This window comes from Orcinus orca, chromosome X (assembly GCF_937001465.1).
Source record: "Orcinus orca chromosome X, mOrcOrc1.1, whole genome shotgun sequence".
Lineage (NCBI taxonomy): Eukaryota > Metazoa > Chordata > Mammalia > Artiodactyla > Delphinidae > Orcinus > Orcinus orca.
In genome coordinates, this window is record NC_064580.1 from 10,196,727 (window position 1) to 10,222,222 (window position 25,496).

General features: G+C 44.0%; 1 protein-coding gene across 5 annotated transcripts in view; it reads left to right on the plus strand.

The window, feature by feature from the left end:
* Positions 1 to 25,496, plus strand: part of TLR7 (toll like receptor 7) — a 98,665-nt gene that overhangs the window by 11,691 nt on the left and 61,478 nt on the right. For 3 of the 5 annotated variants that reach the window (XM_049705254.1, XM_049705257.1, XM_049705258.1), the window contains one exon: positions 13,937 to 22,392. In XM_049705254.1, the coding sequence (XP_049561211.1) occupies positions 13,937 to 17,086 (3,150 nt within the window). In that variant the 3' untranslated portion in view covers positions 17,087 to 22,392. The remainder of the gene's footprint in view (positions 1 to 13,936; positions 22,393 to 25,496) is intronic. The other 2 variants (XM_049705256.1, XM_049705255.1) reach the window with 2 other exon arrangements.

Sequence of the window (25,496 nt, forward strand, 5' to 3'; positions counted from 1 at the left end):
AAACTGAGCATCATGCTAAGGGCTGGATGTCTCTGTGTCGATTTCACCCTCCAAGCAGCCTTGTGAGGCACAGATGAGGGAGCTGGGGCTTCAAGAGGGTTAAGAGCTTGTGATCTTGGCTGGGCAGCTCGACTCTGGTAGCGAGACCCCTCTGCTCTACCTCGACCAAGCTGGCCCGGCACACACTTCCACCCGGGACACAGTCAGTCACCGTGGGCTTCAATTATGATAATTTACTCCTGAAAAAAAATTGGGATATCTTTTATAAGGAAAGATGAAAACAACTTTTAAAAGAAGAAATAGAAAAGACCAAAAAGCATAGGAAAATTATTCAATCTTATGAATACTTATAGGTCAGACCCTTTGATATGGAAACTCCACTTCTAGAAACTCTTAAAGAAACAATCAGGGATGTCACAAACAATTTGCAAAGATAGTCTATGCAGCATGGCAAAGGGAATATCTCACGTCCAGTGTTGGGAAGGGGTTAATTAATTGTGGTCCACCCATTAAGTGGAATGTTATGTAACCATCAAATCATATTTCTTAAAAGAATAGTGAATGACGTAAGAAAATACTCATGATATAATGGTAAATGGAAAAAGCAAGCTAGAAATTAAGTATCGTATATTCCTGATGTTTTTAATGCACGTACTAGACACTTACTAAACGTTGGTTAATCTGTGATGACGGTTTGCCTGAGTAAATGGGTTACCTATTTTTCTTAATAGTTTCGCAAGAGAGCCCTGCGTTCTAACCATTTGACAGTTGAGAAATCAGAGGCTCAGGAGGGAAAGTGATTCACCAAAGTCAGAGAGCGCTTAGGTGGCAGAATAAGGATTTACAATCAAACCTTTCCACTGACGAAGCCCCCGCTAGTACTGAACTGCTTCTCACTGTGTGAAATAGATGCAGGAATAGGGAGATGAGTGTTAGAGGGAACATGCCAAAGTAACAGTAGTTAACTGAGGCAAATTTCTTTATCGCCAGAGAGATAATAAGGAATTCGTTTACTAAATTATTCAAAATTGATGGTTTAAAAGTCGGGAAGATGGTGTTGAAATTAAAAACAGTCATTACAGATGAACCAACCAGTGTCTTTGCACCCCACGAATAGATCATTGATATCTCTGAAGCCCACCAAAGTTTAGGCCTGGGATAGCAAATGATGGCCGTGGGTCATATCCAGCCTGCCACCTGTTTTTGTATAGCCCACAAACTAAGAATTTTTTTTATCTCTTTAAATGATTGAGAAAGTCGAAGGAAGATACTGTTTTGTGGCCCATAAAAGTTATATTAAAGTCAATTTTTCGTGCCCACAATAGCTTTATTGTTAGTGTATTTGTTTACATATTGTCTATAACTGCTTTTGCGCTGCAGGGACAAATCTGAGTAGTTGTGACTGGCCCATTACAAAAAAATGTGCCAGTTGTGCTTTATGTGAAAAGGGGGATAGGGTATAATGTCAAGTAAGATTTAATATCTTACGGTCTTGGGTGCCTGTTGTGATGCGTAGTAGCTGTTGAGTTCCTAATTTATGTAAGACAACTTTATATCATTTTACTCTTTTATTTTGAAAGCTAGGTCTGTTGGGCTAAAATGGTAGAAGGGAAATGATACAAAGTCTCTTTATTTAAGTAAGTGGGTTATATCCTTGTACTTAATTTTTTGGTTGTTATATAATGAAACTTTGATGTCCATGGTAATTACATTTTACAGAGGTTAGCCTATAATTAGGAATATTTCAGAATTTGCAAAAAGGGGATATTTGGTCCTAAGTCTTTTAGGGAAATTCCCAGTGGAGGCTGGCCTATAAAACAATAGCACATAACTTCCCTTATTCTCTGCCCCTCCCTTAGCCCCTAGGGTGATACATACAGTGCACATCTGGTTTTCAAACAATTCAGTGTCATGGCAACGTGACAAAAGGTTAGTGAATTCAAATTCAGGGGTTTCCCACAATTGCTCCCCACTCCTTGCCTCTTCCAGGTTTCTTTCTCCTGATTCTCCAGTTGGCCATCACCTCTGGTTCAACGCAGCCCATCCATTTACGGGATCCCCCCCGCGCCATGACATCCTTTGCTTCCATAGCTTGGTTTCAGTGACTCCCTCCACCAGAAATGCATATTCCAGCACTTCCTTTTCAACTCAGGCAACGTGGCTTTTTTTCTGCTCTGTGATCTTAAAAATAAATGGGAGGGGTAGCTGAGGGCACCTAGCTGTTGTCCCCTGAAGTCTGGCTCATAGTAGCCCGCAGGTATGTTGGCCTTCAGACTGGCTACTGGGTAGATGAGCGGAGGATGGAGAAGAATTTTGCTGCAAGTCATTAAATCTAACCAGATCATAGCCGTGCAAAATTATATAATAAAGACCAGAAGGGGAATACCGATGCAATACAGAAAGGTGAGAGGTTCTACCTGCCACCAGGTAATCACACCCAACTTCGTCTTCCTGGAGGGCTCTCTCCACCTTCCCCTCTCCTACCCCCAGCGCCTCGTGCCGGCTGCTCACTCTTAGCTGATAACCCAGCTTCCTGCTTCCCCGACTGCATCAGAGAATTGGAAGAGCAATTGGGAGAGATGGCCCACTGGCTCCCCTCTGCTTGTGTGCCCGCCTAGAGCTTCTGCACCCACCCGTCCTGCCTGACCTCCTGTCCAGTTACCCAGCATCGTGTAGCAGATCCCCCCAAAACCCACTGGCTTGATACCACCACTGTCCTGGAGTGTTATATGTGGCGGGCCCACGGGTTGACTGGGTTCACTGAGGCGTCTGTGGCGCTGGGTGTGTCCGCCACTTGCAGTCGGTGTCTGGGGCTGGACTCACCCCCGCACAGTTCTGGTGCCTGGATGGGGAGACTCCACAGCTGCGGGCTGCCACTGGCTCCACGTGGTCTCTCCAATATGGAAGCTGTGCTGTCCCCGGGCTTCTTCCAAGGCTGGTGGCTCAGAGCTCCAGTTCAAGTGGAGAGAGAGACAAAGAGATCACGAGAGAAGGAGTGCTTGGTGAGGTGAAAACACTCCCACCTTTTCTGTCCCAGCCTGGCAAGTCCTGCAACATCGCTTCTTCGGCTGCTCTCCTCCAGATACGGAAAAAAGCCTGCCCAGGTTCAAAGGAGGATGGGAGATAGGTGAACCAATTTGCAGACTCTTAAACTAAGGATGGAATTTTTATAATCCCTGCCAAAGCCAGTCTCCCCGCTAGTGCGCTGGGTCACCTCCCTGCTTTCCTCCCCTGTCTCTCCTGCATCTTCTTCGGCATTATTGTTTACGATGGGGGTTTGGGGAAGTTTTTTCCGCACTCTCACCAGCATTACAACATGCTGTTATGCTTGCCATCCTCAAATATATCCTCTTGACCCTCTTGGCCCCGGGAACTACCACCGGTATCTTCGTTCCCAGAAATGTTTGCTGCCGGCAGCTCCTCCCCTCACATGCTTCCAAGAACTTGGAAGTCATATTTGCTTTGGCTTCACCTTCAGAATCTATCCAGTATCTGGCAAGTTCTCACCACCTCCACCCCTGCCAGCTGGGGCTTTTGCTTGAATTACCGTAATAGCCTCTTGCCTGGTCTCCACGCTTCCACCCTTCCCCTCGTTGTCTCTTTCAACACAGCAACCAGCATGATCCTTCTAACATGAAGTCAGACCGTAGCACTCTTCGGCTGAAAACCTTGCCATGGATCGGCCTGCCGCTCCTTGTTGGGATGGCCGACTAGGCCCTGTAGGCATCCTCAGCGTGGGCCTGGGGCCCCTCCCTCTTTGTTTTTTAAATTGATTTATTTTATTTATTTTTGGCTGCGTTGGGTCTTCGTTGCTGCGCACAGGCTTTCTCTAGTTGCGACGAGCAGGGGCTACTCTTTGTTGCTGTGCGCGGGCTTCTCATTGCGGTGGCTTCTCTTGTTGCGGAGCACGGGCTCTAGGCGCGCGGGCTTCAGTAGTTGTGGCACCTGGGCTCAGTAGTTGTGCCTCGCAGGCTCTAGAGCGCAGGCTCAGTAGTTGTGGCGCACGGGCTTAGTTGCTCCACGGCATGAAGGATCTCCCCGGCCCAGGGCTCGAACCCGTGTCCCCTGTGTTGACAGGCGGATTCTTTTTTTGCCTTTTTTTTTTTAAACATCTTTATTGGAGTATGATTGCTTTACAATGTTCTGTTAGTTTCTGCTGTATAACAAAGTGAATCAGCTATATGCATACGTATATCCCCATATCCCCTCCCTCTTGCGTCACCCTCCCACCCTCCCTATCCCACCCCTCTAGGTGGTTACAAAGCACCAAGCTGATCTCCCTGTGCTATGCAGCTGTTTTCCACTAGCTATCTATTTTACATTTGGTAGTGTATATATGAAGATATACAGATGGCCAACAAACTCATGAAAAGATGCTCAACATCACTAATTATTAGGGAAATACACATCGAAACTACAGTGAGCTATCACCTGACAACGGTCAGAAAGGCCATCATCAAAAAATCTAGAAACAATAAATGCTGGAGACGGTGTGGAGAAAAGGGAACCCTCTTGCACTGTTGGTGGGAATGTAAATTGATACAGCCATTATGGAGACCAGTATGGAGGTTCCTTAAAAAACTAAAAATAGAACTACCATATGACCCAGCAACCCCACTACTGGGCATATACCCTGAGAAAACCATAATTCAGAAAGAGACAAGCACCACAGTGTTCATTGCAGCACTTTTTCCAATAGGCAGGTGGATTCTTAACCACTGTGCCACCAGTGAAGCCCTGCTTAGACCGTTGTGAAAGAACAGCAGCCTGAGGTTCTGGGGGTCTAGGAAGGAGCACTGAGGTCAGTTAGCTCAGTCCCCATAGTGTGTAGATGAGAAAATCAAGGTTTAGGAGAATTCAGTCAGTAGATGTTCATCAGAGCAGTTGACTTTCTTTAAGTTTAATTTTTATTTATTTTTTATTGAAGTATAGTTGATTTACAATATTGTGTTAGTTTCAGGTATACAGTAAAGTGATTCGGTTATACATACATACATATGTGTGTGTGTATCTATATTCTTTTTTCATTCTATTCCATTGTAGGTTATCACAGAATATTGAGTAGTGTTCCCTGTGCTCTGCGGTAGGTCCTTGTTGTTTATCTATTTTATATATAGTAGTGTGCATCTGTTAATCCGCTGCTCCCAATTTATCCCTCCCCCCTTTCCCAAACAAACCATAAGTTCGTTTCCTATGTCTGTGAGTCTCTTTCTATTTTGTAAATAAGTTCATTTGTATAATTTTTTTAGATTCTACATATATCATATGATATTTGTCTTACTTCACTTAGTATGATAATCTCTAGGCTGACTCCTGATCTGACTTTGAGTTCACAGGAGCTAAGCCCCAGAATACATAAACATGAGAAGGCAGACTAATCCTGGTCTTCCTCTAACTTGTTGCAAAACTCAAACCACTGAAACTCATTTCCTCCCTCCTGCCATCTGTCCTTCTATGTCCTCAGATTGCATCCATGTCAGGAGCTTGCAAAGTCTTGAAGCTAAAAACAGTCAGCAAAGCACAAAGTTAGACTCATCTAAGTCCATGTGTTTTCCTATTAGGAGTCATAGCTCTACAACCGTAGGCATTCTAGCAGGAATCTAAAATGGATCTCACATCAGGAGAATACACTTCTGAATACAGTCCTGCCACAAAAATGAGGCATCTAATGGGACACGTGTCGCCTCTTCAGAGGGTTGTGTATTCAAGCTTCTGTTTGAAGGGTGGGCAGGCAGCCTTACCTTTAGGCCTGACTAGACCCCATCCCACAAACTCTTCTTTCTCCCCTGCCGTGGATTTCCCTGAAAGCAGAGAGTTCTCTGCTTGGGAATATACACGGCTTCTGAGACGCAGCGGTGGAGGAATTTGGTTCCTAATTGGGCAGGAATGGTGTCTAACTCATCATCATTCCCCTCCTGCATCTCACGTAGTGCCTTGCATGGAGGAGATTATTGAGAGAACAGAACACCTGTGCATACAGAATCAAACATTCCCATTTTTACCACAATTAGCTCACAAATTGAGCATCCAAATTTACCCAGTGTATTTGCATGTGTAATTAGCTATGATTCATGACTAAAGCCGGGCCTATTATGGTGTATTATGCTATTTTACAAATCAAATTCCTGAAAGACTTATGTTTGGGGCAATCACTGCCAAAAAAGCAAAAAAAAACAAAATAACGTGGATTATTTGTATGAAATGAAAAAAAAGAAGCCTGGCGTTATGCTGAACGAACGCTTACATTTGAAAATAGCATTAGTTGAAGCGAAGGTCCTAGCTTCAGTCTGAAGCAGGTAGTTGCCCATGGTTTGAAAGGAGAAATTTCCATGGGAATAAAGGAATATTTCACATTTTAAAATCATCTTCTCAAGAATATCTTTTCGTTCTTAAGCCTCAAAGGTATTATTTCTCTGTAAATAACAAATTTAGAAAGGCTTTGTTCATTGACTCAGGTTTCTTCCTCACCTGCTTGATCAGGGTCCATCTGTGAGTTCCAGGCAGCCTGCGCAGAGAGCCGAGAGAAGGCTTGCCTTGCATACAGCGTTCCAAGGGCCATTTGGGCTGGGACTCAACGACTGAGTATAAGACAGGGACAGTCCCATCCTGGCTGTGCCTGTTCCCAGGAGAGACAAATGAGCTCTGTGCTCTCACTAGGGTTTCGGGCTCAAGGGGCCAGAACTTCTGAGATAGCAGATTGCCTAGAGCTCTTCTGTGGGTCTGCTTCCCACAGCCTCCCTCTGACTGCATCCCCTTTGTCCTCTGTGGCTCTTTTCCCATTTCAGCCCTTCTTTTAGAGGCCCCCAACCCTCCTGGTCTCTCCTCGTCCCCTTGTCAAAAACCTGATCTTTGGAAAGACTTTGCTATTTATGATCATTGAGCCTTCCATGGGATTTGAAGAATGTTCAAAGCCTTGATTTACTCAGCAGATACTTATCTTGTGCTCAGGAGGTGGCAGGCATCATCATCACAAGTAAAGACAAGTCCGTGAACCTCAGAGTGTTTAGCACCTAGAGGGGGCGATGGGTGAGTTGATACCAAGACCCCTGGAAAGGTAAGCTAGCAGGATGGCTGAGGGCCAGCTCTGTATCTGAGTCGCCTGGATCTTAGAGCTAATTCCATGTGCAAGTGGAAGGTTTTGTCTAGACCAGGGGCCTGAAAACTATGAGCTCTGGACCAAATCTGTCCCACCACCTGATTTTGTGAGGTAAGAATGGTTCTGACCACCTTAATTCGTTATGTTCTAAATAGTTATTTAAGTAGCCACATAACAGCCTCAATTTGGTCTATAATATTGGCTGTCTGGCCCTTTACAGAAGAAGTTTGCCAAGCCCTGGCCCTGACCAGCACTGTCTAATAGAACTTTCTACAATGATGGAAAATGTTCCCGTATCTGCATGCTCAAATACGGTAGCCATGAGCCTGATGTGACTTTGAGCCCTTGAAATATGGTTAGTGTGACTGAGGAACTGAATTTCAAAATTGCACTTAATTTTAATTCATTTAAATGTAAACAACCGCATGTGACTGGTGGCTATCACATTGGCCAGAGCAGCTTTAGACCATTTAAGTCTAAAGATTCTGTATTCTCTCAGCGTTCTTGTCTCTGAATTTAATCAACTTCCCAGAGGCTGTCTGAGTCAAGAGGAAGGCAACACTCTTAATCAGATTTTTTGGGCCCTGGACTGGCGTTCACTGTCTGCTAGAAAATGCTTAATGGAAAGTGCTCGAAAAATGCATGAGAGCATACACTTACTTCCTCTTCAAGCTGTATCTGTGACATCTGCTGTTGTTTGGGGTAAGGCAGTTGGCTTTTTCAACCCCACAAGGCCCCAAATTAAGGAAGTCTTAATCATTTTTAGAGTTTAGGCTGCAGGCAGAGAAAACCTCACTTAGCAAAGCTATATTTCCTTCTATCCCTGCTTGCAGAACTGGAGCTAAAGTTAGCCTCCCATTCCTGCTAGGCTAACTTCAGCCCTATAGGTCATTTCTCTCATAAGATTGCCTAGAACAAGAAGAAGTCATCAACACATGCCATCATTATGAATATTGTCAAACCATTTCCCCTAAGAGTAAAGTTGCAGTTGGCATTCTGGGCATGTCATGTACAGCGTGGTGACTATAGTTAATAATATTATACTGCATATTTAAAAGTTGCTAAGACAGTAGATCTTAAGAGTTCTCATCACAAGAAAAAAATTGTAACTATGTGCAGTGATGCACGGTAACTAACTGGTGATCATTTCACGATATATACATGTATTAAATCATTATGTTGTACACCTAAAACTAATACAATGCTATATGTCAATTATATTTCAATAAGACCGGGAAAACAAAAGTCACAGTTGGCAGGTATTCTGCCTTCCAAGGTAGCATAGGTGACAGTAGTATCAAGTGTTTTTGTGACAGCGTAACATGGGTCACTAGTTTTTTAGTTTCCAATACCTGAGTCTTTCTTTCTTTCTTTTTAAATTAATTTTATTGAAGTATAGTTGATTTACAATGTTGTCTTAATTTCTGCTGTACAGCACAGTGACTCAGTTATACATTAATGTGTATGTTCTTTATCATATTCTTTTCCATTATGGTGTATTACAGGATACTGAATACAGTTCCCCATGTTCAACAGTAGGACCTTGTTGTTTATCCATCCTATATATATTAGTCTGCATCTGCTAATCCCAAACTCCCAGTCCATCTCTCCCCTACCCCCCTTGCCAACCACAAGTCTGTTCTCTGTATCTGTGAGTCTGTTTCTGTTTCATAGATATGTACATTTGTGTCATTCTAAATTCTACGCCACTAAAATTAGGTTTGCAGTCATGCAATAGAAATTCCATTAACACTGGCTGAGCATAACAATCTTGTGATTTCTCATAAACTCCTAGAAGTCAGCAGTTCAGAGCTTTTGTTTCCACTCTGCTCTATGAGGTCATGCAAGGATCTACATACTCTGGATCATCTACCTTGTTGCTTCACCAACCCTAGCACATTTTCCTCATTTGCATCATTCCGAGATGGTGGCTACAATATCCATATTACAAGAAGCCGGATGGAAGTAGACAGGAGGAAGGGGAAGAGTCTCACTGTTTAAGGACATGTCCCAGAAATTACACATCTCACTTCCTCTCCCATCACATTGGCTTTAACATAGTCATATGGTCATAGCTGCAAGGGAGTCTGAGAAATATAATCTTTTTTCAGAGTGGCATATGCCCAACTCTAAATGGAGATTCTATCACTATGAGATGAAAGAAAGGGGAAAAATATATAGATATAGAACAATCTCTGGAGCCTCTGAGAATAATAAAAGGAATTGGGAGTATCAGGAAATACTCCTGGAATAAGAACAACATACAGTTAATCTACACATATGCAAGTGGCAGCATCTCATCTGGAAAGAACTAATGGTGTTCCACATTCTATTTTATTTTATTTTTCATTTATTTTTTAATTTTTGGCTGCATTGGGTCTTTGTTGCTCCGTGTGAGCTTTCTCTAGTTGCAGTGAGCAGGGGCTACTCTTCGTTGTGGTGCACGGGCTTCTCATCGCGGTGGCTTCTCTTGTTGCGGAGCACGGGCTCTAGGCAAGTGGGCTCCGTAGTTGTGACTTGCGGGCTCTAGAGCGCAGGCTCAGTAGCTGTGGTGTCTGGCTTAGTTGCTCCGTGGCATGTGGGAGCTTCCCGGACCAGGGCTTGAACCCGTGTCCCCTGCACTGGCAGGTGGATTCTTAACCACTGTGCCACCAGGGAAGTCCCCCACATTCTATTTTAAATCTGTATATTTTTTCCCTCCTCCACTAGGCTTTGAGCTCTTTAAGGACAGAGATTCTATATCTGCTGCTCCTAGTAGGTATCCAATCAATATTCGTCAAATGAAAGAATGAATGAGTCAGTAGAATTCTGATTTTTTTTAAATAAATTCTTTCTCACCAGATACTTGGTACAGTTTCAAGCTAAAGAACTGTTGGGGAATTTCCTAGTCCAAGCCCATTGTCTTGATCTAGGAAGGTTGTCTGGGTCCTTGGTATCCCATATTGTTATTTCTGTGTCCATCATCCTCTTGTAGGGGATCTCCTCCTGAGCACAGTGCCCACCTCTGAAGGGTACACAGAGAATGAACTATGAAGGCAGGGCAGGACCCAGTTCGTCTAACCTCCATCTGGAGTTCTTTTCACAAGCTCAACATGTAATCAGTGAAGTAGGAGATGAGAGGAGAAGGCAACTGCTTCTGTCTGGGTTGATCCCAGAAAGCTTCTTGAAGAAGATAGGTTTGAACTGGGCATTATAAAAGCAGAGCTTCCTAAACCTTTCCCCCCAAGGAACCCCAGGGCAAATAGAAGAGGGAGAATGTGACCCCTGAGGAGGCTGGGGGTGTAGTCTGAAGGAACCTACTCCAAGGAGAAATTTCTTTTAACTATTTTGCTGTTTCACTATTCATTCATGTATGCATTCATTCTTTCATTCATGTATTTAGCAAACATAATGCAGCATTAAGTGCCAGACATTGTCTTTTATGAAGACACACAAGACCCTGCTCCCTTGAAGCTTACGTTTTCATGCAGAATAGATGTAAAACAAGTAAGCACGTAAACCAGAAGCACATAAACGATCAACAAGATAATTTCTGATGGTGCTTAAGGCTATGAAAGAAATAAAGCAGAGTAGTCTAGTGCAGAGTACATATACCTCTCTGTGCCTCAGTTGACTCATCTGTAAAATGGAAATGATAATAGAGGTCTACAATTCCAAAATCCCCTAACTGAAAGCTTTGTCCTAATTCAGTTGATGGCAAACACGACTTGATCTGAACTCATTTGGAAGTGCATCTTGACCTGAACCGAATTATGTAGTAGTAGTAGTAGTTGTTGTTCTTCCTTTTTTAAAATCCCACTTAGAGTGGACAGTCCTGTGCTTCACTGCACAAATTTTTGTGTGTTTGATTATGAGATGCTGCCCCAGACTCCAGTTGGAGTATTACATAATACGAGGTACATGCACCATATTACCTTCTACGATCCGAAAAATTCTGAGTTCCAAAACACATCTAGGTCCAAAGGCTGTGGATAAGGGGTCGAAGACCTCATGCAGTTATTATGAGGATTAAATGAGTTCATATATGTAAAGCACTGAAACCGTTGCCCAGCATATGGTAAATGCTACCTAAGTTACCTACTGTTCCTGCCTTTATCACTATTCTTACATGGGAGGGTATTTAGAAAAGTTGCCTAGAGACGGCCTCTCTGAGGATGTGTCATTTAAGCAGACAGCCAAGGGATGAGAATGACCTGGCTGTGGGAAGAGGAGGAGAAAGATAACTTCGGGAAGACGGAACAGCAAGTGCCAAGACTGGCTCAAGTGCAGAACAGAAAACAGGCCGGATGTCTGGTGTGTGGTCCAAGAAGGGGAAAGGTGGTTCAAGGTCAGAGTGATAGGCTGGAGTCAGAACATGCACGATATAAACAATGGTGAAGACTTTGGACTTCATTCAAAATGTAATAAGAAATCATTGTAGTTGATCTGATTCGTGTTTATAAAGACTGCTCTGATGCTCTTGATGGATGAATTGTGGAGGAGGAAGGGGGCAAGGGAGAGCAGGTCGGAGGCCAGTGTGTAGTACCGGGTGAGACCTCATGGCAAAGTGGAGTAGGGTTGGGGTAGCAGACAAGGAGAAAAGTGGACAGGTGCGAGAAAAAGTTCAGAAATAAGGGAGAAAAAGACTTTCTGATTAATTTTGCATTCGTTGTAATTTATAATATGTCCATGTATAGAGGCTGCGAATGTCACAGTCATGGTCTCCAGTGTGTTAAGGTCAGTGGTTTGCTGGACCCAGCTCCTGGGAATGGGATCGGAAGAGGGCACCTGGTTCATGATTTGTCTTTGTCATTTATCCATTTGGTCCCTGCCTGGACCTCCCTGGTCCTTAATATCACTCTTAGCAGCATTACTTATTGCCTTTTGATAGTGGGATTCATGAACCCATCATGTCTTCCGACAGAAGCATAGCTGAGGATGGGTTCAGGGTCTGGGATCCTGTTATCAGGGACCATACAAATAGCTCACTGTACTTATCCCCTTTCCCTCTTCTAAAGCCCTTCCCCCGCATCTTGACTTAATCCCTCTTCCCTGAGTGGTGGATGCTTTTCCTGAATCTTTGAGTAAGATTGATGCCCAAGGAAGATACACTATTTAGCTAAGGGCTTCCCATACTCCCGGCCTTTGCCACATCTTCCCAGGGATCTGACTGCTCCAGATTGAGAAGTACAGCCTTAAAAGATAACCAGAATTCTGGTGGGTGGCAATGGTAGGGAAGAGGACTCCAGGTGGAGGGGCTTGCAGGTCAGGGAACTGCAAGCTGGTCTTGGGCTCAGTGATTAGAGAAGCTGGTAGGGGAGTTGTATGAGGTCAACCTAGACAAGGAGATGGAGCCAAATTATGGAAGGCTTTGGACACCGTGATCAAAAGTTAGGGCTCGGGCTTCCCTGGTGGCGCAGTGGTTGAGAGTCCGCCTGCCGAAGCAGGGGACACGGGTTCGTGCCCTGGTCCAGGAAGATCCCACATGCCGCGGAGCGGCTGGGCCCGTGAGCCATGGCCGCTGAGCCTGCGCGTCCCGAGCCTGTGCTCCACAACGGGAGGGGCCACAACAGTGAGAGGCCCGTGTACCGGAAAAAAAAAAGAAAATTGAGGGGAAATTTTGCTTATTTACCCTCCATTGGAGGAATTAAGGGAAGTAGACACTTGGTTTATTAGATATCAGTATGACTGGTTGATTCAGTCAATTGGGAGGACAGAAGCATTAATGGAGCTGGAAGTCTGCTGTAGAGACACAGGCTGGATCATTCCATGGATAAACACCGGTTAAATGAAAACCAGTGTTCTGGAGGAAAATACTGCTACAAGTCCTGAAACTGGAGAGCAAGCCTGTGGTTAAACCACCCTACGCAGGGCAAGCTCGAGTTAATATGATGGTTAGTAAAGCTCTTCAAGTGTGTCCCATGTTCCCTTTTAAGGTCTTTCTTCCCAGGGTGCAAGTGTCTCTCATGCTAAACCTGGATGCCCAAGAATCGCCATTAAGAGTAGGTTCCCACATGTCTCAGTTGGCCTGAGGGAGTCTTAGTTTATGCCTGTAGTCTTGGCATAAATTATTAACAGCCCCTCCCTTTTCCTTCCCATGAGTATCCTGTTTGATCCATTGGGGGTCACCCAGGCAGTGCCCTGACTCTCTACCCTCCCCTTTCCAAATTTGTGTAATATAAACCCAATGTGTAGGGAAAACGTTCATCCCCAAATCATCTCGGAGATGATTTCCAAAAACAGCCCAAGAGGAAAGCCCGGCTTATAGATAGTAGTGCCAAAATGGCGGGAGTTGTGCGACCTTGGACAAATCAGTTAATATCGCTGAGCTGTGTCTTAATCTGTAAAATGGGGGTAATGGATCACCTTTGTTTCCCTCCTTAGAATATTAAGAGGCTCGAGTATTGTGAAGGACTCTTCTAATGTGTGCCAGACCAGGCTTAACAAACAAACATTAACTGCACTAAAGTTTTTCTTTCCAGATGTAGCTGCATTTTAACATTCCTTCACCCCCGCACACCCCTCTCAAATTTCAGACTTCGGCAGCTAACTGATGGCTCTTCCATTGCAGCATTCTAAATAACAGTGAATAGGAAAACGCTGCTTCTCCCAACTTAAAAGCTATAATACTGAAAAGCTAAGATGCTAAAAGCTAAATATGTAACTAAGTTTTTTATGAACCTCAGTAATTGACAACTACAGTCATGGGGTGGAGGTCGGGGTGCTGTTTAGACCGGTGAGAACCATCAACCCGGACTATTTAGTTTCAAATGTAGCAAAAGAGAGGCAGCAAACGGGAATTTTAAATTCTGATTCTTGGTGTATTTTAGAAGGGCCATTTGTTCTTTCTTATACTTTCAGGTGTTTCTAATGTGGACCTCGAAGAGACAATTTCTCATCCTTTTTAACATGATCCTAATTTCCGAACTCCTTGGGGCTAGATGGTTTCCTAAAACTCTGCCCTGTGATGTCACTCTGGATGCTCCAAACGCCCATGTGATCGTGGACTGCACAGACAAGCATTTGACAGAAATTCCTGGAGACATTCCCACCAATGCCACCAACCTCACCCTCACCATTAACCATATAGCGGGTATCTCTCCAGCGTCCTTCTACCGGCTGGACCACCTGGTAGAGATCGATTTCAGATGCAACTGTGTACCTGTTCGACCGGGGCCAAAAGACAATGTATGCACCAGAAGGCTGCAGATTGAACCCAGCAGCTTTAGTAAACTCACTTATTTAAAATCTCTTTACCTGGATGGAAACCAGCTTCTAGAAATACCTCAGGATCTTCCTCCCAGCTTACAGCTGCTGAGCCTTGAGGCCAACAACATCTTTTCGATCATGAAAGAGAACCTAACAGAACTGGCCAACCTCGAAATACTCTACCTGGGCCAAAACTGTTACTATCGCAATCCTTGTAATGTTTCGTTTTCCATTGAAAAAGATGCTTTTCTAAATATGACAAATTTAAAATTGCTCTCCCTAAAAGATAACAATATCTCAGCTGTCCCCACTATTTTGCCACCTACTTTAACTGAACTCTATCTTTATAACAACATCATTGCGAAGATCCAAGAAGATGATTTTAATAACCTCAATCGACTGCAAGTTCTTGACCTAAGTGGAAATTGCCCTCGTTGTTATAATGCTCCGTTTCCTTGTACACCCTGTGAAAATAATTCTCCCCTACATATCGACCTAAATGCTTTTGATGCATTGACAGAATTACAAATTTTACGTCTACACAGTAACTCTCTTCAGCATGTGCCCCAAAGATGGTTTAAAAACGTTAACAAACTTAAAGAACTAGATCTTTCCCAAAACTTCTTGGCCAAAGAAATTGGGGATGCCAAATTTTTGCATCTTCTCCACAACCTTGTCCAATTGGATCTGTCTTTCAATTATGAACTTCAGGTCTATCGTGCATTTATGAATCTGTCAGATGCATTTTCTTCACTGAAAAACTTGAAAGTTTTGCGGATCAAAGGCTATGTCTTTAAAGAGCTGAGAAGTTCATACCTCTCCCCATTACATAATCTTTCCAATCTTGAAGTTCTTGATCTTGGCACTAACTTTATAAAAATCGCTGACCTCAGCATATTTAACCAATTTAAAACATTGAAATTCATAGATCTCTCAGTGAATAAAATATCACCTTCAGGAGATTCAAGTGAAGATGGCTTCTGCTCTAACATGAGAACTTCTGTAGAAGGTCATGGGCCCCACGTCCTTGAAGCATTACATTATTTCAGGTATGATGAATTTGCAAGGAGTTGCAGGTCCAAAAGCAAAGAGCCTCCTTCTCTCTTGTCTCTTAATGAAGATTGTTACAAGTATGGGCCGACCTTGGACCTAAGTGGAAATAATATATTTTTTATCAAGTCTTCTGAGTTTCAGCATCTTTCTTTCCTCAAATGCCTAAACTTATCGGGAAATAGCATTAGCCAGACGCTTAATGGTAGTGAATTTCAGCCTTTAGTGGAGTTGAAATATTTGGACTTCTCTAACAATCGGCTTGATTTACTCTACTCAACGGCATTTGAGGAGCTACGCAACCTGGAAGTCCTAGATATAAGTAGTAACAGCCATTATTTTCAATCAGAAGGAATAACTCACATGCTAAACTTCACCAAGAACCTAAAGGTTCTGAAGAAACTGATGATGAACAACAATGACATCGCTACCTCCACCAGCAGGACCATGGAGAGCGAATCTCTTAAAATTCTGGAATTCAGAGGCAATCATTTGGATATTTTATGGAGAGATGGTGATAATAGATACTTAAAACTCTTTAAGAATCTGCTGAGCTTAGAGGAATTAGACATCTCTGAAAATTCCCTGCGTTTCTTACCTAGTGGAGTTTTTGATGGTATGCCTCCAAATCTGAAGACTCTCTCCTTGGCCAAAAATGGGCTCACGTCTTTCAACTGGGGAAGACTCCAGTACCTGAGCAATCTAGAAACGTTGGACCTCAGCTACAACCAACTGAAGACTGTCCCTGAGAGATTATCCAACTGTTCCCACAGCCTCAAGAAACTCATACTTAAGAACAATCAAATCAGGCACCTGACAAAGTATTTTCTACAAGATGCTTTCCAGTTACGGAATCTGGACCTGAGCTCGAATAAAATCCAGGTTATCCAAAAGACTAGTTTTCCAGAAAACGTCCTCAACAACCTGAACATTCTGTTTTTGCATCACAATCGGTTTCTGTGCAACTGTGATGCTGTGTGGTTTGTCTGGTGGGTTAACCATACAGAGGTGACGATTCCTTACTTGGCCACAGATGTGACTTGTATGGGACCAGGAGCACACAAGGGCCAGAGTGTAGTGTCTCTGGATCTATATACCTGTGAGTTAGATCTGACTAACTTCGTCCTGTTCTCACTTTCCATATCGGCAGCTCTCTTTCTGATGATGATCACAACAGCAAACCATCTCTATTTCTGGGATGTGTGGTATAGTTACCATTTCTGTAAGGCCAAAATAAAGGGCTATCGACGTCTGATATCACCAAATTCTTGCTACGATGCTTTTATTGTGTATGACACTAAAGACCCAGCAGTGACAGAGTGGGTTTTGGATGAGCTGGTGGCCAAATTGGAAGACCCAAGAGAGAAATGTTTTAATTTATGTCTCGAGGAAAGGGACTGGTTACCAGGGCAGCCTGTTCTGGAAAATCTTTACCAGAGCATACAGCTTAGCAAAAAGACAGTGTTTGTCATGACAGACAAGTATGCAAAGACTGAGAATTTTAAGATAGCATTTTACTTGTCCCATCAGAGGCTCATGGATGAAAAAGTGGACGTAATTATCTTGATATTCCTTGAGAAGCCCCTTCAGAAGTCCAAGTTTCTCCAGCTCCGGAAGAGGCTCTGTGGGAGTTCTGTCCTTGAGTGGCCAACAAACCCACAGGCTCATCCATACTTCTGGCAGTGTCTGAAAAACGCCCTGGCCACAGACAATCACGTGACCTACAGTCAGGTGTTCAAAGAGACAGCCTAGCCCTTCTTTGCAAAATGTGACTGCCTAACTTACCAAGGAGAGGCTCGGCTGCCTAGATTGGCTCATCCGTGTCCCACCAAAAGAGTGTTTTAAACTTTTCCAAGCCCTGAGATTGCCCATATTGGAGAGGAGTCACCGATAGATGACAGAGGAACTGGAAAATTGGGATTTATATAAGCGTCAAGTCATCTTTCTTAGCTCTCTCTGTCTCCATTTGCAGTTGAGTCTCTGCCTTCTGCTCCTGTATAAAATACTGTTGGGAGAAGGGTGGCAAGTAGAGGACATGGCACTTTGATTCTCCTGGAATTGTGATTATTACGTAAACACACAGTCACTAAATTGAGAAGAACTGCATTTCTACCCTTAAGAAGTACTGGTATGTGTGGAAATAGGGTAAAAAAAAAAATGCTCAGGGTCTACCTATATGACATTAAAATGCACCAGAGTTAATTAGTGGGAATAAACCAAAAACAAAAACAGTTAACTCCTCAACCAATTGCTTGAGTGTAATCTAGCACCCCCTTCTGTGCAGACTGAGTGTTGGCACCCAACAGGTGGTTGCTGCTCAAGTGCTCCTCGCTCGTTTCCCCTGGGCCTGTTATTGGGTTCTATGGGGAAATAGAAACATCTTTGCCATTGATGGACATAGTCTCCTTACAAATGGGAGAAAAATAAAGTGCTCTGCCTTTATGCAAAATGATGCTCTTCACCTTTGATGATAATTTACCTGCTTAAATATTGCTGTGGACTAAATGTTTGTGCCCACCCCCAAATTCATATGTTGAAATCCTAACCCCCAATATGATGGTATTAGGAGGCGGGGTTTTTGAGAGGTGATTAGATCACGAGAGTGGAGCCCTCATGATGGGATTACTGCCTTAGAAGAAGCAGCCAGAGGACTGAGGATACAAAGAGAAGTGGGCAGTCTGCAAGCCACAAGAGGACTCTCACCAGAACCAGATCGTGTTGGCACTCTGATCTCAGACTTCCGTCCTTCAGACCTGTGAGAAATAAATGTTTGTTCTTTAAGCCACCCAGTTTGTGATGTTTTGTTATAGCAACCAAGCTAAGACAAATATTTTCATCTGCATTGAAAAGTACTGTATCCAAAGAAAAATTGCCTCATCCAATGATCTTTCAAACTGCTTTGTTAACTAATACTGTATATTTATAATCATCTGAAAACTTGATCCATCAACATTAGACGATTTTGGTGGTAAACTCTGAAGAAGGACCCCAAGAGCGTGTATTTATTTAGAATTATCAGGCAGGGATGACAACTGCATGGATTCCTTTAAATTTGGGGGTCGGGGGAGGAACAGAGGTTTTTCGACCTTAACACTGAGAAAGCCTCAGTCTTGAGCTTCGGCTTCACTACTCAGAAAAAGAACAGAAAGGACCAAGATGTTCTGAAGACACACCTTCCAAGTGGGTATAAATCTGCATGAGTTCAAAGTTTGAAACGTGACCAGTTTGCTTTTATTTTGTGAAAGAAGTTATCTACAGAGGTGTCTGTGCCCTTTGGAAGATAGTGTGTAAGGGTTCACATCTGAGAGTATGAGCTGGGAGATACTGTATTTTCCTCGTATGTGGAAAAGCCAAAGGTTTTACTTTAAGGATGGCTATCCATACACAGTATATAAATTATTTCCAAAGGACACATAATCAATTAATAAGAGTCACAAATTCCCAAATTAATCTCTGGATTGAATAGAGCCAATGATCTGACAACCTCTATAAACTTGATTGTACTTCATAGATGCCTTCTTCGGTGAAAACAAAGATAGCATCATAAAAATTGGCTTTGGCATGATAAACTTTCTTCTATTAAAACACATAAATACAGGGACCTCCCTGGCGATCCAGTGGTTAAGACTCTGTGCTTCCACTGCAGGGGGCACGGGTTCGATCCCTGGTCGGGGAACTAAGATCCCGCATGCCACGAGGTGCAGCCAAAAAACACACACACACACATAAGGTTTAAGCTATTTTGGTGATTCATGAAGCACTTGAAGACAACTTAAATATCTGAAATGGATCAAGAGGAAGGGAAACTGAGAACAATGCAACTCAGAAACCACAACGTATTTCAACATGAGATTGTGTACAGTGGTTTGTTGTAAGAAATGACCAAAAGCACTTCAACAGATGGTTTTCATTTTAATTCCTTTGTAATCTCGACAAGTCACTCTTTGAACCTCCTGACAGTCTTCTGTGGAGTCTTGTTCTATTGGAGCCATTCATAGATGGCACAGATCAAAAGCCACCAACTCAGGCCACCAGGAGCGCATGATGGCTAGTTCTCCTGCCAAGCTCTGAGTGTCCTGCTCTCAGCTGACCCGCTTCTGGTTGGCGCTGCTCTAGAAGGGACTCCTGATTCTCCATAAATCCCACTCTACCATCAAGGGGTTCCCAACCTCTTTCAACCCTGAACCTGGCCAGGGTGTGTCCTTCCTCCTCGGATAGAGGCTGTACCTCAGCAAGACTTGGGCATCTGTTAGGATCCAAGCCAAGGGAAGCATTAGGCAGGTAAGTGTTAAGGCTGAGAATAAGGCAAAGCAAGTGTTTGCAGCCCATAGAACGGAGAGAAGATGAGTCTAACCATAGCCCCGCTGCTGACTCAGGGTCTCTTGGCCCCATCCTCACATCTACTTCCAGCTCTATCTGTCTGAATGGTCTTAGGTCCAGCTGGTCTCTTAAATGTAGTCAGGGAATACAGAGTATATGAGGGGGGCAGTGGTGACTTAACAACCTGGGCGTCTTGTTCCCCAGTCTCCAAGGAAACTGTAATGGGGACAGCAAGGATGCACACTCTTCTTTTTCAGGAACCTGTCCCCCTCCACCCCCATAAAACATGCTTTTTATTTACTTCCTCCTTCTCATCCTAACCAGAGAGAACCAGGTTGCATCTCCTGTGAGGTATTTATGCCCCAGTTTTAAAACGGGGGTGGGGATAAGGTTTGATTTGTCCTGTACCTCTCCTGCACGCCCTCAAGTGGGCAGAGAACACTGGTTATGGGACAGATTTACTGGCCTGGTGTGGAAGCTCATCCCTCCTTAGAGCCTTGGGATACCAGGCCTCAGGAGCAGTTAGTAGTGGGACATGCCACCAGTCACCTCTGCTGGAAGCTCGAGCCCTTGAGCCTAAGAAGCACTGGGAATTCTTTGTATCTTCTGAAGTACAAATATCAGTGTGGGAGGGAAATGACCAAAGAACGTGATTGAGGGCGACTCAAAAGATGTTCTCTGGAGAACACGAGGACTGAAAGTGAATCCCTGTCACTGAGTTAATGTAATGAAGGAGAACACGAGAGGCACCAACCAACCAACCAACCAACCAACCAACCTAGTGAAGGGGAAGGGTTACAAAGAGAGGAGAAAGTCCCAAACTTGTGATGAGATTGTGTGGAAGAAGGCCTGGTGACACGGGCCATCCATGCTGGTGACACTGAGATGACAACAGGGCAGTGTCACACTGTTTGGGGTTTTATATGTTTTTCCATCTCTCTTCTTTTGCCTTCCCCTCCCTCTCAGTTTCCTTTTCGGCTTTAGGCACCCACGGCAAGCCTCGTGTCCTACACAAGAATGAACAGAAAGAGCTGTTGTTGCAGGTGGATTCTTCTGTTCGGAAGCAGTGGTTTGGTGTGTACTTTTGGTTTAAAACTGGTCTCTTTCCCACACATACAGAGTAAATCCCCACCTGCTTCAGTGAGCACGAGCTTCTGTAATTGGCATGGTGAAACCTTCCCTGGGTGACACTGGCCGGACTCTCTGTCACATTCAAACTCATATTCTTTCAGCTTATCCCAACTTTCAAGCATGTGGGTTAAGAAACTGAGTAAGATCTGGTGCTCTGCCTCAAGATGACCCTACTGCTGGGTTGTAATTAATTTCTAACGTGTTTGCCATGACATTTCAATGATTGTATTTCTTCATGTATATATCTCTTCTCCCTCTTCGTCATTTATATTAATTGTTTTGGAAGAGCCCAGACAAACTGACTGAGGAGGTTTGAGTCCCAGTGTCTCACAACAAGCACCCTCCAGAGAGAGTCTGTTAGGTTCTGGAGGATAACAGGAAGCCCCCGTGGCCTCGTGGCAGTTTTCACACATCCCTAGAGCCCGCCAGTGGTCAGGGTGAGGCGGGCAGATGCTTCCACACACAGAAAATGGTTCTCAGCGTCCTTCTGGCTGGTGACACCCCTGAAGCAAAGGCCAGACAGAGACAGCCAACTAGGGCACCATCTTTGTCTTGTATGATACACATGACTACTTCACTTCTCACTGGCCAAGGAGATGTAGCGGGTCAGAGATTCCAGAGGCTTTCAGAATAGTGAATTTCCTGAGCTTACGTCTTGAGCCATAGAAGTTTGTAGGAACATCTCCATGAACCCATATCTGAGGCCCATTGTCCAGGGGGACCAAGCTGCTAAGAAGAGCAGGGGTCGGGGGGCTGTTTGGGCAGTTAGAACTAGCCTGTTGTCCTGCAGTCACCCTGGAACAGTGGGTAACACTCCTGCGCCAGGTCCAAGAGGAGGCCCGCCAAGCAGGACCTTGTAAGCAGGTGATATGCATTAAATAAAATGGTTTACAGTGCCCATCTCACTGCCCTAGGTCCTCATTTCCCACCATTTAGTTGCCTTTCGAAGGAAGCTGAATCAGAAGAATGAGTTTTAAAATAATCACCAATTTGGCTCCTACTCTTGAGGACAGGCCCCCAAGGGGATGACAGGGTGAGGAGAGAGCAAGGAGGATCTTAGGATGAAGGGCGGAGGGTGAAGTCACTGGTACCGGGACAGTGTTATCGAGTGGGGGCTGCAGGAGGAAGAGGAGGGAAGGAATCATATTTATTAAAATAGCAGCAAAGCCAAGTTCAAGGCTTCATTTATTCTGTTAAATCTTCACCTCAGCTCTATGAGGCTGGTATTAAGAGCCCCGTGTCAAAGAGGATGGGTTAACTCAGAGATGAACGTGGGGTCAGACATGTTAAGTCAACTGCCAAGGTCACAGGGGCAGTAGATGGCCCTGCCCCGAACTGACCCAGCTCTGTCCAGCCAGGTCAGCTGTTTCTCCAATTTTACAGGGAATCAGAATCACCAAAGGAGCTTGGAAACCATGTGGTTGCAGGCCTCCACACCAGAGGTCCTGATCTCTGGGACCCAGGACTCTGCATTTCTGAAACTAGCCCAAGTGCTTCTGAAGCAGCTGCTCTGCAGAGCCCCGTTTGGGAAGGGCCACATCTTCCTTTGGGATACCAGGGACTGTTAACTCAGGGATCACTTCAGCAAAGAAAGCCCGAACCCCCAGGTATGCTCAATTTCTCTTTCTCCTTCTGTGTATAACCCTCAGCACTCTTAACCCACTGCTTGGAAATGGAGCTGCACTTCAGCTCAAATTGCTTCCCATTAGGCACTTGTTTTCAGGAGGGATATAATCGAACCGTACAGGATTGGCAGTTCTGTCCAGGGCTGAAATGTGCAGACAGTTTGGGCAAGCACACTGAGCAGATTTGGGTAGAGACAGAGGCAGGTGGACAACTGATGCGCAGTCCCGTAAGTCCTGACCAGTAGAGCTGCTGCTTGTGTTCATGATTTAAAGGATGTCTTGACTGTAATTTTCCTAGTATCTGACTGAATTGGACACTGACTGTGGTTCTACCTATACGGTGCAGAGTGCCACCTAATGGAACCTCATGGGTGTTGCCGGTCTGCTACTGAGACCCTTGGCTAGGTCTCCAAAGTGGGGTGTGGGAAGAAAATATAAGAATAGATATAATCATCTTTTAGAAAGTGTGTCTGTGGCTATTTTATCATATAGCCAGTGTATTGATACAGAAATAGGGAGGGCTGTGTGTTCAATGTTGTTTATTGATGAGACGGCAATGTCAAAAATATTGGAGACCACAGACTATCAAATCTTTGTTTTGACCACTTATTTCCACTGCTTTGATTTGGTGTCTCAAGATGGGGCTGGCCGTGCATTGCCCTTTGCACGTGCAGGCATAGATGAAAAACCTGCGTTAACCGGGTGAGCGGCCTTCTTTTCCGTATGACACATTTCCTCTTTTCATACAGCATGACCCCCATGTTAAACCGTGGTTTTTGTAGCAGTGACACCCTCTTAGCATCTCTCTAGTGCCCTCTGTCGCTCTCTCGATTCCAGTCTCACTCACTGAGCACTCTCTCCCTGTCTATTTCTGAATAATCTAACTACTAACTGTTCTCCTCCACCACCCCCTCATCCCCACCCCGGCCCATAAATGGCATCTTTAAAGCCTGCTGTAATTTAATAGTTTGAGGATTCGCCGTCTTTTTCATCCCACTGAACTGTGAGTTCATGAAAACTGTCTCTGGGTGGACATGATGCTTGGGGGCTTCATGCCCGCTTCCCACAGGCAACATTAAGCAAGTCACAGATGATGGAATGCTCACTTGCTATTATACATATATAGAACATTCCTCATACAGTGAATATTTCTAATCTTTTTCTTTTAGCATACAGTATCTGGGAATTTTCTTCTACTAGCCATTTCTGCTGTGTATAAAGTTTATGCTCAACATTTCATGTATTATAATCGTATATTAAAATTTTTTTAATTTAAAGGGTGATACTTCCTTCGTTAGCTCTTCCATGCATTACGTATTCTCAATCACTATTTGGTCTCCTCTCATTTTCTTTGAATTTAAGTCCATCAGACTTTCCAGAAATGTCTCAGATACCCAGAGTTCATTTCTGTAGGCTTTTTATTAAATATAATTTTTTCATTTTCCATAATCTTTCTACCATGAGAACGCTGACCACTTCCTGCTTAAAACTTATCGGAGGAAAGTCCCTTTTTCTTGATCCAAGTTCCCATATTTCCCTAGTTCTGCTTTTTCCTATGATCCTGCAAGAAGAAGAAGAAAAGCCAGAAGTACGAAGGAGTGCCATGTTCATTTGCATAGGACCCTGTGACGCTTCTTTACCTCCAAGAATCAGAATTGAGTTCTTCCCGTTCTTACCCCTCCCCACCTTCTCCTGATATTCCCACTGACTCTAGGTATAATTGGTTTTCTCCATTGTCACACGTGAGTTTACATTTTTCCTGATATAGCCTGTTTTCATAAAACTTCTTTTAGGAAGCTCTGTTGAGAGAGACCATACCGAGGTTTATATACAAAAGTATAAAGTGCTTTCTTCCGAGAATGTGATGGGCAGGGTTGATCTCTCCCTAAGCGGCGCTGGACACCAAAGTTGCACCAAGTCCAGCCTTGGTGAAGTTCACTTGGAAATTTAGGATTCCATTTAGAAAGGGAAGTTTTCAGAGTTGTTGGGGTCTGCGGGAAGCCTGGTTACTTATACCTCTCTCCAGCTGAGCAATACACGCCGACGTCAGGTGGGGGTTAAGACCCAGCATTTGCTAAATTTGATGCCAATAGCTTGCGTTTGTCGTCTTATAACTCTCCAACCCCTCTGGCTCCATTGAGTTGCTCCGCCCAGCTACAGATAGAAAAGAAGAAGGAATACAAGCTTTCAACCCAGAGCGAGGGCGCCCTGCCTCAGGGCGGTAGAAACAAGGAGGGGGTGTGCTCTGCTCTGCTCGGGCTGCCCCTAGAGAACAAGAGCCAGGAGGAGACTGGAACAAACAGGCGCAGTGACCATTTCCCCACTGTCGCCAATCCGACAAGTCGTTCTGTCTCCCATGAGAAGCGTAGGAAGGGGTAAAAGGAAAGAAGTTCTAGTCACCATCCTTCCCCATTTCAGGAGTTGATGTCACAATGTAAAGAGAAGAGAAAACTCCTTCCAAAGTGCCATTCTGAATCAATGATAAATGAGTAAAATCTCAATTAAATGAACTATACTAATAAATTAGTCTGTAAAACGTCAGGCCATGCTTGGATTCATGAAATGAAGAAGACTCTTCTTTTAAAAGCCTAAGACCAAAACTTACAGGTTTCTCATCCTTACAGGAGGTAGAGAGTCCTTACCTTCAGGGGCGCTAGAGGTATCATTTCTAAGACTCTATATTATTGATTGGGTTCCATAATTTCAGCATTTATGAGATAGTGTAGGATGTAGTTACTTAGAATTTGTATTCTGCATTATATTGATGTAGTATTTAGAAGCTGTCAGTTGTACTCATTCATTCATTCACTCATTCATTCATTCATTTTATTCAGGCAGTCAATAAATACTATTGTGTGCACACCATGGACCAGGCATGGTGCTAGGGGCTGAGGAGACCCTGGTGAGCAAAAATAGAAATATTCCCTGTTTCCCCAGAGCTTATTCAGAAACTCATCAATCAGATAGTCGTGTTGAGGGGGATTCAAGTGCTTTGAAGGAAAGGAGGAATGTTCTAGAAGATTATGTAATTCTCATGTTACACATCAGAGAACTGAGTCCGGTTGGGGAACAGAAGGGGCAGGCTG